At 38.1% G+C, this 15,249-nt stretch overlaps 1 protein-coding gene across 2 annotated transcripts in view; it reads left to right on the top strand.

Moving 5' to 3' along the window:
* The first annotated feature begins 694 nt into the window (after positions 1–694).
* The window catches only part of KDR (kinase insert domain receptor), a 31,595-nt gene continuing 17,040 nt past the window's right edge, over positions 695–15,249 (top strand). For both annotated transcript variants that reach the window (XM_073645481.1, XM_073645483.1), the window contains exons 1-13: positions 695–964; positions 2,384–2,456; positions 3,148–3,335; positions 4,378–4,517; positions 5,847–6,015; positions 6,400–6,539; positions 7,251–7,419; positions 8,786–8,900; positions 8,983–9,134; positions 9,228–9,384; positions 12,399–12,522; positions 13,000–13,108; positions 13,817–14,149. In XM_073645481.1, the coding sequence (XP_073501582.1) occupies positions 718–964; positions 2,384–2,456; positions 3,148–3,335; positions 4,378–4,517; positions 5,847–6,015; positions 6,400–6,539; positions 7,251–7,419; positions 8,786–8,900; positions 8,983–9,134; positions 9,228–9,384; positions 12,399–12,522; positions 13,000–13,108; positions 13,817–14,149 (2,116 nt within the window). In that variant the 5' untranslated portion in view covers positions 695–717. The remainder of the gene's footprint in view (positions 965–2,383; positions 2,457–3,147; positions 3,336–4,377; positions 4,518–5,846; positions 6,016–6,399; positions 6,540–7,250; positions 7,420–8,785; positions 8,901–8,982; positions 9,135–9,227; positions 9,385–12,398; positions 12,523–12,999; positions 13,109–13,816; positions 14,150–15,249) is intronic.

Raw genomic sequence — 15,249 nt, forward strand, 5'->3', positions numbered from 1 at the left:
GAAAAAAATCGCAGCATGCTCGATTTGCATCCATAAATCGGATCGCACTCGGCCATGCAAGTCAATGGGTCCATCAAAAAGATCTGAGTGCGGTTCGATTTTCACGGACTGATAGAATGGAGAAGATGGAAAATTGTTTTTCCCGTCTTCTCCACATGCGAGAAAACCAGATCACACTATGATCAAACTCTTATCAGAGTGTGATTAGCAAACATGGCAAGATTCTCTCGGATGGGAGAAAATGCGCTGGTGTGACCCTAGCCTAAATGGGCTCTATTCCACTTAAAAACCAACCCAAGAAAAATGATCTTGTGTTTTGCAATATATATTGCAAAAAGGAAGGGATTTTATTTAAATTAAATTGATATGAATGATAACATATATTATATAATATTTGATCAATACATAAAATCCTTGCGTTGTCCTCTTCCGTAGAACTGGTACCCAGCTGTCCTGGGATCCTGAATGGAAATATTTTTCTGTTTCTTTGTCTATCGGTCTCTCCATATGTATATATCTGTGTGTGAATATTACTGGAATTGTTGTAAAAGTTAAAACAGCAGAAAACACATCTGTGCTAATGGGAAGAACTAATTTGTCAGCCTGCCAATCTTATGAATGAAAGAGGGCGTGGTTGAGTAGGGGGCGTGGTTTAGGAGTAGAGGCGCAGGAGCTGCCAGTGCTCTGCTGTCAGTGGAGTGGAGGCTGTCTTTGTGCATGCTGCTAGATCTGCATATGAGCATCCTGAGCCCTGAGTGCAGCCTAGGATTAGACTATACACCTCCTTCCAGCCATTGTGGGATCTTGCACTACAGAACTGTCCATGTGTCTGACAGCAGATCTCTGATTCCTTCCAAACTTCTCACTTGGGATATCATTGACCCAAAGAAGGAGAAGATGAGGAGTAAAGTGATGCTGATTGTCCTAATAAACTGCTGCATGGTGGCAGTTCTTTCAGCTTCAGGTAAGTGATCCCACTTTGCAGTCCTGGGATGTTTATTATTACTTTACTTTGTTACTTTGTTGTTCTCCTGAGATCAGTTTTTGCTATTGTGTTGGAATTCCTGAGGTGTCAGAGAATGTCTGTTCATTACACAGATATGTCATATTTTACACTATGTGAATACATGTAATAAATTAAATGTATGACTGTGTACTATGAGATAAGGCGCATGCATCTGTTATTTAAGTTACAGCAAAAATTATTCAATTATAGTTTAATACAATTTAATTTAATATAGTCTAATAAAAGTGGTGCGAAGCTGTGTGTGTGTAAAAAAGCCTCATTGTATGGAAAAGTTCCAAAACTTCTGTATATTTGAAAATTATGCAAAAACTTTTATGGATGTTATGTCCAAAATAACAGGTCCCAAAAAGCGTTTTCTCAGCATGTTTGATATTACATGTAATACCTCTATATGCCTCTAAAATCATGAAGAGATATATGGAGGTGTTTATGCATCTGGTGCAGGTATATGTGACATTTTAAATGCAAAATTGCATAATTTCTCTCTTTTATGGCTACATTTTATTTATTAAAATTTTTTCAGTTACAATTTTAAATTGTCTATAGGACTTTCTTACTCTGCATCATTAAGTTATGGTGAAAATATACAGTCGCTGAAAAGAATACTCTTAATCAGTGGTCTGCAACATGTGACTAGTTGTGAAACTACAACACCCAGCATCCAATAACTACAACTCTACCTATCGCTTACAGAATTGCTGTAATTTGACAACTTGCAGACCACTGTTATTTATATGAATATATAGGAATATATAGGACTACCTGTGTATGTAATTTTGGTGATGATTAATGATGTCTCATGCATTGTGCCGTTATTACCGCACCTCTTACCGGAATATTAGGCAACTTTATGGGATATTGCACTTCAAATGTACAAGTTGTTCACTAGTAACTTTTTATGGTGGAACAGAGGAAGTGCATAGTGGAACAATGCATGGAGACAGAGAACATAATGTGATATCTCATTAACACTAGATTAATTAGTGTTTTTTGGCATCATAAGTTTCCAAACAGTGGGCAGAAGATTTATTATAGCATTTTAGGACTGATGGTGAGGGAGTGAGATCATCAGATGAGGGCTCCCGCATTTTAATGTCACAAATCCTTTTATAAAGACCTTGGAATTGGCCTGGCAGAAAAACAGGAACTCCACCCAAGGTTATGAATTGATTTGCTAGCGTTTTACCTCTGGGCCATCTGCACCGTCTTCCTGTTATGATAGATACAAATAAATTATTTTCTACAGAATGATCTATGAAATTAGTTTTTTTTTTTATTACTAGTACTATTATTTTATAGTGTATTACCTTATATAATTTTATATTACATTACATTGTTGTTGTTTTTTCTTTCCAGATACCCCCATATTAAGTTATAAGAATGCCAATCTCTCCATAGCTTCAAACCATTCACTAAATATTACTTGCAGGTATGATACAGTCTGTTCAAGAAACTGACATAAAAGATGTGTTTATCTGTATGTTACTACACAAACTAGTTTTTACACTCTGTCCTGAGACGTTACAGCTTGATAATTTTTATTCCTACTTTGTGAGACTTAGATAAATTAATCTACAGCTGAAAAATTCCAATGCTGAGTTTTAGAAATTTTTGAACAATGGATGTTTGAAATGATTGAAATCAGCAGATTTTTACCTAATATATTTGCCTAGCTGCTAATTATGGATGATCTTACTGCTGGCAGCACCAGCACTCGGGTGTTATTGAAGGGGAAACTACAGGGCATCAGTGGACTCCTTGAGTGGTACTGAGCTCTTAACATTCCCTAATTTAGGGGGTCCCAATCTAGGGATTTTTCAGTTGAACATGTCTTAATAGAGGACATTGTTTAAAGTTGAGATTTGCTGAAAATAGTTATCCAAGATTTTACCAAAAAGCATTGGATTTGTTATACTAGTTTTCCCTGCGTACTTGGACAATGCCCTGTGGAAGTGGAAATGACTCAGTCCGTTATACATCATAACCCCCCCCCCAATATATATACACATGGTGCTAGACATTACATATTTCAGCATTACACATCATGTCCTTATCGATATCTGGAATTGTATAATTTGAAGGAGGAGATTTTATCTAACTATAACTTCTTTATTTTTCAGTGGGGAGCAACCAGTGGTTTGGTCATTACCCGGTCCTGTTGATAACCGCCTGTTACTCTTTGTGTGCAATGAAAGTATCTATTGCCAGACAATTGTTGTACCCCAGTTCACTGTAAATGACACAGGAACATACAAGTGCTACTATGAAGGCAGCAATAGTGCCTCCAGTGTTCACGTGTCCATTGTTGGTAAGTGCATACATGTTACTAATATAGTTTAAAAAGAGCACAGCTGCCAATGGTTTGAACCAAAGAACCACAAAATGGCAAGAGAAGTAGCACTACAGTTCCACTTTGTGATTAAATATAGCATTTGATGAATAAAGGATTGTGAGTTCGAAGGGCGACTTCTTCTTTTGTCATAGTAGATGGACTTTAAATGGGTATTCAGATTAGAAGAAGTTATCACTTATCCAAAGGGACATACTCTTCCACTGCTCTGGATCGGTGATCATTTCTAGATTGGTGGAGGTCCGACTGCTGAAACCCCTACTTTTATCACCACTAGCATGGAGAAGCAATGTGCATGCTTGACCATCAATCCATTCATTCTCCATGGGAATGCCAAAGCGCTGTGTTGGGCTTTTTACAGCAGTTTCATGGAGAATGAATGGAGTGGCTGCCAAGGATGCTCTACGGGGTTCTCAGTGGTCGGACCTCCACCAATCTAGAAATGACCACCTACGAATAAACCTTAAAAACGTTTGTCTTCCTTACTATGTCTCCATTTAATGTACAGTTGAGTGAGATTTATTATTGCACTTTACCATACACCATGCTCACCCAATCATCATATAACCATAACCAATTATAGGGAAAAAAAAAGGAGTGGAAACAACTTTAGACATCGCTTTTTCCCGTCAGAGGTTGGAAAGTGGTGGCAGAAAAATGACAACTTCCTGTCCTGGGATCAAAGGAGACGTGGGGGGGGGTTGGTGGGGTGATCCTGAACTGGCATTGTAAAAGAATGACATCCTCTCTATATATGCCCCTGAAAGTAGTGATTGTAGTAGATATATCCAAGCTGAGTTCTTGCTGAATAAAATTGACTATTAACTTTTCAAAAAGTCTTTTAATAAAGTTTTAGTGAAGTAATTATCTGTCATGATGGTAATGGCTTACATAATAAATATTTAGCATTTACAACTGAACCCTGTGACCATCACTGGGTTATATTGCTGCCTTTTGATGAGTGTGATGCCTTTATTTCCAACATTCATTTCATCTTTAGATCAGAGCTCTCCATTTGCGTCATCAGCTGGTGACACCCCTATTGTTGTGCGTATTCCTGGTGGCGATTCTGCAGGAAATCAGACTGTGGTAATCCCATGCATTGCTTCCAGAGAGGATCTCAACGTAACCTTGCGCACAGTAAGGAATTCTCCGATTTTAGAACGTTTTCCATGGACCCTTGATTTTGAATATTGTACCAGTTTTCTTTTTCTGTCTCTTCATTATATTAATGATGTGAGATGCCGTGACACATTATAATAACACGCAGATTTTAGAATTTGCTCTGAATATCAAACAGATAATAGACCCCATCTGTCTCAGATTTTACCCATTTCAACTGAACGGAAAAATAAAATCTGCAAGTAAGACTGGCATTCTGTAAAATTCGCAGTTCCATGTGGATATCTGCAAGCTGGAATTTTTCCAAGGCATCTGCAGGGTGTGAACATACCCATAATGTCTGTATATTTATATGTGTGAAGCACACAGTCATTGTTAATCTGTCATTTAAGGGCCAGTATAAACTTAGAGCCAATCCTACACCTCACTATTAATTGCGTTGAATAATCTGCTTGTTTATGGCCTTCTTATCAATTGGGTCACACACATGATATTCTTGCATGAATTTAATATTTTTTTCTTTAAAGTGAATCTCTCAATATGATCACCCCCCCCCTACGCCGTCTATAGGGGAGAAGTTTACATATTTCTTAATATATAAATGAGCTCTTAAGATCTATTGTTTGGACATAGATCTCCTTGGGAATCTACCACCAAAGCTTATTTTAAATGAAAGGAGGTGTTCCCAGTGTGAGACATGTAGATCAGGAGAACAGACTGTCAGTCATTACATGTCTCACTCTGGCAATGCCTTCTATGTAAAATAAGTTCTGGGGCAGATTCTCAGGGAGATCTATGTCCAGCCCATAGATCTTAATAGCTCATTTACATCTTAAGGAAAATGTGGATTTTTCTGTAATAAGACATTGGTCAGCAGATATCAAGGTATCATTTTGTTCAACTTTTTATGACTTAAATGCTTATATAGATGGCTTAGGGGGGGGTTTATCCTTCTGAGAGATTTCCTTTAAGATTTCTTTTAAGAAAACATAGTCACTAGAGTTAAAAAAAAACATTTACAGTACCTTGCTGCAGCATCCATATTGTTAGTTGATGACTACCGAACCAGAGCATTGCGAACCTACTTCTTCCAGCCAGCATGTCTTCTGATTATTAGACCCTTGACAGTATTATGTTGTGGCGTGACGCTCGCATGACGTCGCACCATTCCTACTAATCAGAAGAGGCGCTGGAGATGCTGGCAGGTAAGAGGAGGTTCACAATGCTCTGGTTCAACAGCCACAAACTGCCAACGTCTCTGCAGGACCTTGCGAATCTTATTGCTCGACTCTCAAATAAGTTACTTTTTGTAAATTAACTGATTTAAATGTACATATTTTCCTGTAGAAGTATGCTGAAAACGCATTTGCTCCAAATGGGCACAGTATACATTGGAACTATAAAAAGGGCATCATCATTTCGAGTGGACTGCTGAGGTTTTACGATATGGTCTTCTGTGAAACTATTTTGAATGGACAAACATACAAATCCTCCAACTTCATTATTGTCGTTGTGGGTAAGCGTCAGATATTACTTCTCTAGTAATAATAATCTATTATAATGTGATATAATATGAATGATCCGAAATAGCCGTATATAATCATGATCGTTGTGTAGTCATGCAAGGCCACGTGCACATGTTGAGTATTTGGTCAGTATTTTACATCAGTATTTCTAAGCCAAAACCAGGAGTGGAACAATCAGAGGAAAAGTATAATAGAAACACGTCACCACTTCTGTATTTATCACCCACTCCTGATTTTGGCTTACAAATACTGATGTAAATCACTGACCAAATACTGAACGTGTGAACGTGGCCTTAGATGGTGAAATCCCACAGAATTACTCTTCCTTGTAAATGATAAGTAGTGTCTTATTGTGTTTTTTCCCATTCTTTTAGAATTTAGAATCTTCAGTCTTTCAATGACCCCCCACCCTCAGGTCCTATTGGCTGTTGGAGAGAAGCTGGCACTATCATGCAGTGCACACACGCAATTCAATGTCAGAGTTCAATTTAAATGGGGCTTTCCTTCAAAGAGGGTAATTTGTCTTTTTTTGTTGCATGTTTAAAGAGTTTCTATTATTTCAGATTAATTTTCACCCCATTGGGTGTACTGGAGTAAAAGCAGTATTTATAATTATGTGATCTGTATCAGATATTATTCCACAGTTTTACCCTTCTATACTCTGTTTCTTTAATTAACAATTTTGGCTCCCAAATTGGAAGCCCCCACATTCAGGAACACCCTGTCCGACAACCCACATTCATGTTTTTGCTTCTAGCAAACTAGTAGAGGGTTCTGATCCTTGGCGAACTTTACATGTTCTTCTGGCTTCTCTGTGTGTAAGATGACCCTTCAGTGAAAGATCCGATGACTTTCTTGCCTCATAAGCTTTGCAGTGAGTGCAGAGATTCTGAGCTGTAATAAACAGAGCATGGATCAGGTTTAGGGATAAAAGTGTATCTTACAGGAAAAGAATAGTGTATAGCACACTCTGGCGACATGATAGATCCAAAAACAATCTACCAATATGTAGATACCCTGTAAAATTAAATATGAATGTTAATTAGAGTAAAAAGCACTATAATTATTGCTGTACTTCAATTTTTACAATCTCAATTACATGAACAGTGAAAGAAGTGGTAACAAATGTTTCAGTTACCAAGAGCGAAATCTGTTCTTTATGTGATGTGAATGTGATTACTCAGATTTTATACTAATAATACATTTGTTTTTTTTGTGACGTTAGGATAACAGAGCAATTGAAAAATTATCCAGAGATCAGTTAACCAGTGTTCTGAACTACACGGGATCGCTGATTATAGAAGAGGTAACTTTGGAAGATGAAGGGTATTATAGCTGCACAGCAGACACTGGAGGCATGAGTAAGACTAACACCACCAAGGTCATTGTATATGGTAAGTAGAGATTTGTATTGAAAGGTACCTCTCATTTACCCAAAAAATATGTATTTTATGGCCTATGTGCTGCTGATACCCCCACGATCGGTCAGAAAACCATTCATCCTGCATGAGCTGAGCGCTCAGAGCAGTGATTATGCTCCATACTTAATAGTATGTCTATATGTTCGAAATCCACTCTTTGCTGAGAGAGGTGTAAGGACCTATAGATTTACTATTGAGCCTATGCGGCTCACGCTAGAGCTGCACACTTCCGATCAGTGTTTGGACTGATCGTGGGGGGTCTCAAGACTTCGACATAGCATCATATAGCAGTCTCTATAAAATATAACACTTTTTTTTTTTTGTAAATGATAGTTACTCTTTATAGGGAATCTGTCATCAGGATTTTATTCTCCAATCTAATGGCATGCACAGTATATAAAGTCACTTTAATGCTGATTAAATCCTTACCTTGCTTGCAGAAACTAGTTTTGCTATGTTAAAGAAATCCATAGTTGAAATTGTATGCTAATGAGTCTCAAGTGCAGCTGGTGGGGACTGACCTTACTGCTCTCCTGCAACTCTTCCCTATTCCTCACCCAGTGTCAGACTGAAAGAACATTGGGCCCACCAGAGGATTTGATTCTGAGGGCCCACCTTTATCCCCCACTCAAGAGCCCCATAGCAGCTGCAAGGTTTGCACCATGAACTCTCCTGAAGGAGAAGCCAGGGCCCACAAGAGGATTCTCCGGTTCTCTGGTGGGCCAGTCCAACCCTGTCCCCACCCACTACCTGCCACCTGTCTCTGACTGACAGGTCACTCATGTTTCAGTAACCTTTCACTCAAAGGCAGGAGGCAGGCAGTGGGTGGGGAAAAGGAAGAGTTGCAGGAGAGCTGTAAATGCAGTCCCCGCCCACTGCACTTGAGACTCATTAGCATACAATTTCAGCTATGGATTTTTCTAAAACAGCAAAACTGATTTCTACAAGCAAGGTAAGGATTTACTCAGCATTAAATCCCCTTTAAATACATGTCTTTAGTTTGGGGAATAAAATGCTGATGACAGGTTCTCTTTAAGTCAGGTCCCTCACCAGTAGCCACCGAATTACCAGGTTTCCACTGGGTTCTCTATTTTTCTCTCATTCTCCAAATTAAATATAGGTTAATATGCTTAGTAATAAAGTACCTTTAGTATATGTGTATCTGAGATTTTGCTGTGAGAAGGATGATAATCCCTGTACGGTGGTGGAATAGGTTGATGCTACATAAGCGATAGAAATTAATAAATAAGTGACTGATTACAGTTTTGCGTTGTGAATATATTAATGCTGAAAGAAAATCTGAACATAAATGTAATTGGTATCCTATTTCTATTCACAGAAAAGCCATTTATAATTATGGATGAAGAAATGGAAAAAATCTTTGTCTGTAAGACTGGAAACCACATCACCATACCAGTAAAATTTACGGCGTATCCCGATCCTGAAGTGACATGGTAAATCCATTGTAAAATGGTTTCTCATGGTGTTTTCTTTAATAAACCTTCGGGTGTAACTGTGAATGATTTTTTTTTAAAGGAAAAAGAATGGAAATGTGATGCGTCATAGGTACCAATATTTTCTGTCAATCAATCACTGTGATGAAGATGACATTGCGAATTATACCGTTATTCTCACTAACCCAAAAACAAGGGATTCTGAGACACACACCTTTCAAGTCTTTGTATATGGTGAGTTTCAGTTGTTTTGCATTGTCTGAAGTACATATGTTGTTAGCCATATCAAGGAGTTGACAATGAAGTTGTGCCTATTCTTTTCTGCAGTTCCTCCCCAAATAGGGGAAAAAGCTGTGTCCTCCACCCTGGAATCATACAAGTATGGCAAAGCTTTCTCTCTCACATGTACCGCATATGGAATACCAACCCCTCAGAGCATTCAGTGGTCATGGCAGCTGGAAGAAGAGTGCACCTACCTACCACAGTGAGTACTTTTACATTAATTAGACTTGTGCTCCAGAGAATATAATTGTTACCCCATATACTAGATGGGATATGTTCTTTTTTTTTCTGTAGGCTGCACCTCTTACACAAAAATAGTGCCACACCTATCCACAGGTTGTAAGGGGTATTACAGTTCAGCTCCATTCAATTTAATCAAACTGAATTACAGTGCATCCATGGACAGTTGTGACACTATTTGTAGAAGTAAGCACCCATATCTTTAAATTTTATTGCCTTTAAGGTTGGTGGTATACATTTGATACTTAATTATAATGTGATGTCTATGGAGCTGCCAGTCACTTATATGGCATCTAAAATTGGAGTGAAAAGTTAGAATTTCTCTGTACATTACATTTTTTTGTTTTTTTTCTGAATGTTAATACTAGAGACTCCTGGCAGCCTTCCTTTTCCACCCTATGAATGAAAGGAAAATACATGTTCATCAAATCGAAATTTTCGTTGGCCTTCTTAATTGTTTAATTTGGGAAACCGTTATAACATACCTAATGAGTGAATTTCTGTTTGGCCTCTTGTCTATCAGTAAAGTCCTAGTGGGAATTATATTTGTAATGGCCAGACGATGACACAGTATATTGGTTCACCAGATGTCTTTTTCCTGTGTCATTCTTTCTTATCTAAGACTCTCTAAGTCTACGATGACTCTTAGTACCAACTCTGCAGACCACTTTGTATTGGCACTTAATTAAAGTCCTGCTCATCGTTATTGCCAGCCATGAAGTTTAAGTACATAATGTGGAATATCTCCTGAAAAAAATGAATCAAGTGAAACTGTGTTTTTGTATAGAGCACTCGTGTTAAATGCAAAAGAGCAAATGATAAATAATAATTTAAAACCAAAAACAGTGGGATGAAAAAATAGAGAAACCTAAATCTTGCTATGTAACTGGTATTGGCACATTTTATATTAATTTAGTATGGAAACACATATTGACTCGCCTGTGGTAAATCACAAAATAGATTCACCTGTGATTAATTGTCGGTGCCCATGAGACATGAATTAGCCAATGAATGATGACTTCACTGTTTTAAAAACCACATGGTAAGGCATGTTCCTTTTTCACAATAGTGAAGACAAAAGAGCTGTTTGAGGACATCAGAACTGCTATTATTAGCAAACACAAGACTTCCAAAGGGTATAAGGCCATCTCCAAAAACCTTGGTATCCCAGTTTCAACATTGTGCAATGTTTGGTCAAGAACCTCCCTGAACGTAGGGGAAAGAGGAAAATTGACAAGAGATGTCTTCAAAGGTTGGTGCGATTAGTGAAAAAAATTTTTGATTGATGGTCAAACATCGAAACACCTGAAGGCCAACCTGGAACAGTCTAGGGTCATGGTTTCAACAAGTACTATACTCTGCACACTAAACCAAGCAGAGCTTTATGGGTGAAGGTCAAGAAAGAAATTATTGCTGAAGAAAAGACATAAAAAGGAACGACTGATCTTTGCCAAAGAGTACCTTGACAAACCACAATCCTTCTTGGAAAATGTTCTGTGGACAGTTGAAACAAAAATAGAGCTTTTTGGCAATGCAAAGCAACAGTTTGTTTACAGATGGTGCAATGAAGCTTATAAGGAAAAGAACACCTTACCAACAGTTAAGCATGGTGGAGGATCCATAATACTGTGGGGTTGCTTTGCTGCGTCTGGTACTGGAGGCCCTGACCATATCACAGGAATCATGAAATCAGAGAATTATCAAAAGATTTTAGAGCGAAATGTCCTACCCAGTGTAAGAAAACTTGGTTTGAGTCGAAGATCATGGGTCCTCCAGCAAGACAATGACCCAAAGCACACATCCAAAAGTACACAGGAATGGTTGAAAAAGAAAAAAGGGACTGTTTTAAAACGGCCAGCAATGAGTCCTGACCTCAATCCCATTGAAAATCTTTGAGGTGAGCTGAAATCTGCCATTGAGAAAAAGAACCCTGCAAACATTCCATAGCTTGAACAAACTGCAAAGGAAGAGTGGGAGAAAATTCCAGCTGAGAAGTGCAAGAAGCTTATAGATGGCTACAAGAAACGTTTGGAGGCTGTCATCAATGGCAAAGGGTGTGCAGTCAAGTATCAATTAGGGGTGCCTTTATTGCTGCACTTGCTGTTTTTTCTGTTTCTTCTTTGAAATTGCAACATGGAAGTTGAAAAACAATGTTTTATTGTTGTATTACTTTGGACCACTAATTAAAAAATCTTAAGGATATAACTTTGGTACATTTCCATTTATTTCTGAAGATATTGTACAGTCTATGAAAAAATGAAGGGGTGCCAATAATGGTGAGCAGCACTGTAAGTCTGTGGATCTCTGTAGTCGAATGTCTTATCGTGTCTTCTATACAGTAGTTCTTGGGAAAAATTAAGTGTACAGCAAGTTTTTTTTAAAGACTATCTATGTGAAAGGCCATCCAAGAGGAAATGTGCTGATTGATGTACAGGGTGATAGCCAGGGATCCTGTGCTGGGACCACATGGTTTCCCTTATCAGACCTCTGCACAGCTTTTAGCTTCCTGCACGAGAGACTGGAGTATTCCCCTTTCCTGTTGTTGTTGTCCAGATAACTTCCTTTGACTTCTTCCTCTGGAGCCCTAGTGCTTCCTATTATCCCATAGAACAACACTAAGCCGATGCCTTGGTTTTGTGACCATGCTGCTTCCTCACATCCACATAAACTTGAAATTATGAATTTATGAATGAACTTGTTTTTTCTTCTTATGTCCCTCCCTCGCTTCCTCCCACCTCAATGTTTTCTTTCCTTCTTATTCCCCTCCCTTGCTTCCTACCACCTCAATATTAGAGCTAATTTTGGAAAAGATCTAGAGAATTCACCTTTTCACCCGGACAATTGTATTTATTTACCAATCATTGATCTTCTCAGTCTCCATAGAACTTGAATTCAGCCCATTGTTTAAAGGGTCATTTTATTTCTGGAGATTGGCATAGATTTTATTAACATGTAGTTATGTTTCCTTCCTTCTAGACTTTATCATGCAGGGAAAAATCCCTATAGTTGTTCCAAGTGGAGAGATATTACTGACCAGTATGAAGGGAATGTAATTGAGACACCAGATATTCGTACTGACGTCATTGAAGGAAAACTAAAGGTGAGATTACATTTTTCATCTACATGAAATCGACTGTAACATTAACTAAAAGGGAATTATATGTGGTCAATATTCGGTTAATAAAAAGTAAAAAAAAAATTCAGAATTTTGGCGCACACAGATATTTTTTACATTTTTGAATTTAAACTTAAATTCAAAAATTAAAATTCTGCTCATCACTGAAATCACACACAGCTTTCTATTTCTTCATAAGGTAATCTCAGAGAGATTTTTGAAACTATTGTTAAAGTGACAATGTTTCTTCATACTTATGAAGACATGGCTCGGAGGTTATGTGGTTATTTACGGCTCTATATTTGGAGCTTTGTGCCAATGTGCAATGCCTTGCTGTGTTAACTTCTTCCTATATTACATTACCTACATATTACTAATAGAATATTTTTTTCTGGCAATGCTTCTTTAAGCCCTCTTAGTACCACATGGTAAATATTCTTTTGTTGTTTTTTTTTACTTTAGACTATAAGCAAGCTGCTTATTTCATTAGCTCATGTGTCTGCTGTCTACAAGTGCACCGCCACTAACCAGGCTGGGAGAGATGAACACATTATTCCTTTCCATGTGACACGTAAGTTTAATACACTTTTACATTGAAGTTTCTTTTTTTAACTTAGATACGGGTTTAAATAATTTGCTCATTTTGTATTTTTTTTTTTATCTAAGTCTAGTTATAGTTATAGTAGCTGCTTTAAAAATCCTGGTGGTTAAATGGGTTGTCCAGTAAAAACACTTTATCATCTATCCAAAGTATTGGTAATCACTTGCTGTTGCTGATCGATTAGTGTCCCATCGATGAAACCTCACCAATCGGCTGATCAAGAACTTTAATTCCCGTCAAGGAACTTTTATCACTGTTAAAAAATGGTGCCAAAGGTTGAATGCCAGACCTCTGCTACATTTGATTGCAGCACTCAGCAACACAATAGAAATGAATAAAGCGCTGGTTACACAAGCGCACTGCCACTCCATTATATTGTGTAAAAAGTCCCCCGTTCAGCAGATCAGTATGGGTCTCAGCAGTCAGACCCCCAGTAATTAAGAAGTTATAACCTATGCTATGAATAGTCTATGGATATTGAAATCCCGTGGATAGGTAATAACTTGTTTTTACTGGAAAAGCCCTTTAAGTTTGGAAAGAACAATTTATGACTACTCAGGTACTAGATGCTTTCTACACTCACATGGCCATGGAAGATTACCAGTGGTTGGCAATTCCATGTTTTACTGCACAAATTAAGAGACAAAACCATAATAATATACCTCATTGTGATTTTAGGGGGCCTTGATGTCAGCATGCACCCTAGAGGCAGACTCACTGAGCATGTCAATGTGACTTTAAAATGTATCGCTGATAAGTTCACCTATGGAAGCTTAACGTGGTGCAAGCGGAAGTCTCCAGGAGCAAGGAGCTGGTCACTGCACACCTGTGGAAATCTCACCAACCTCATTAAAATGAATCAATCTACATTGGATGTCAATGGAGAATACATAACCTTGGAGCTGACTCTGCATGATATCTCGCTGGATGACCAAGGTCACTATGACTGTGTAGCTCAGGAGAAGAAAACCCTTCGGAAGGGCTGTTTCACTACTCTATTAACTATTCATGGTATGGGAAACATAATCATAGCAGATCACAGATTTTTTTGTTTAGAAATGTCAAAAATGTTATTTCCTCTTTGCATTAGGCTTGTTGCTACATTTTCTAAAGAGAAAAGCACAAAAAACAGCATGTTTGAAGGTGGTTGTTGAACTATGGAGACAATTAGTTCTATTAAGGCCTCGTGCGCACGGCTGTATTTTTGGTCCAAGTGCGATCCAACAAGACATCGAATCGCACTCGGACCTATGTTAGTCTATGGGGCCGAGAAAAAAATTGCTGCATTCGCGGGGATCACATCTGAGTGCGGTCCAATTTCCACAGATTGACAGAATGGAGATTTTTTTCCCCATCTTCCCCTCATTCGAGAGAATCATATCGCACTCTGAGCAGAGTTTGATCAGAGTGTCATTTGCGGAATTCACCCGATTCTCTCGGATCAGAAAATACACGGTCATCTGCACCTCCCCTAAAAGGGCTTCAGCAGCCAGGGTAGCACCCAATGGGGCATCGACCTCATGTTTCCAAAAGTCATAGGCACCTGAGGGGTGAAGGATCGCACAAGTTTGCAGCAACACTGAGGTGTCCAGTGTTCAAAGAAAAGCAAAAAGCAAAATGGTTTCCAAAACACAAGGCAATACAACTTACTAAAAGAAATCATTTTCAGCTTCTCACCTTTTAAGATCTCTGCTGGTTTCAGTGAATTGCAGCATTCTTCTTTACATTCAAAGGTTGAAAACCGATGTTAATCATGTTCTGCACACATACAGTATGTGCACAACTAAGTGTAAAGACGAAAACCTGTGCACATTGTCAGGACTGGTTTACAAACAGGTCGATTTTCATTTACTGACATTAAGCAGAGGTTTTATATATGGTGAGGATTTAAAAATCACTTTATAGTAGAAATTATGATTTAACTACATAAGTCAGAACATCCTATGCCACAACTTATCAGTGAAACATGCTAATAAATGAAGGTGGGATACAAACACATATAACCATTTTCATGCTGATACATGGTGCTATGCACATTGTTACACTTCACTTTTCAGCATTCAACATTTCAGAAGCAGTTATAATAATATACTGTTATATAGTTTTGCTTT

The sequence above is a fragment of the Phyllobates terribilis genome, unplaced genomic scaffold, assembly GCF_046119375.1.
Source record: "Phyllobates terribilis strain yellow unplaced genomic scaffold, ASM4611937v1 Scaffold_1__5_contigs__length_1240528914, whole genome shotgun sequence".
Classification (NCBI taxonomy): Eukaryota; Metazoa; Chordata; class Amphibia; order Anura; family Dendrobatidae; genus Phyllobates; species Phyllobates terribilis.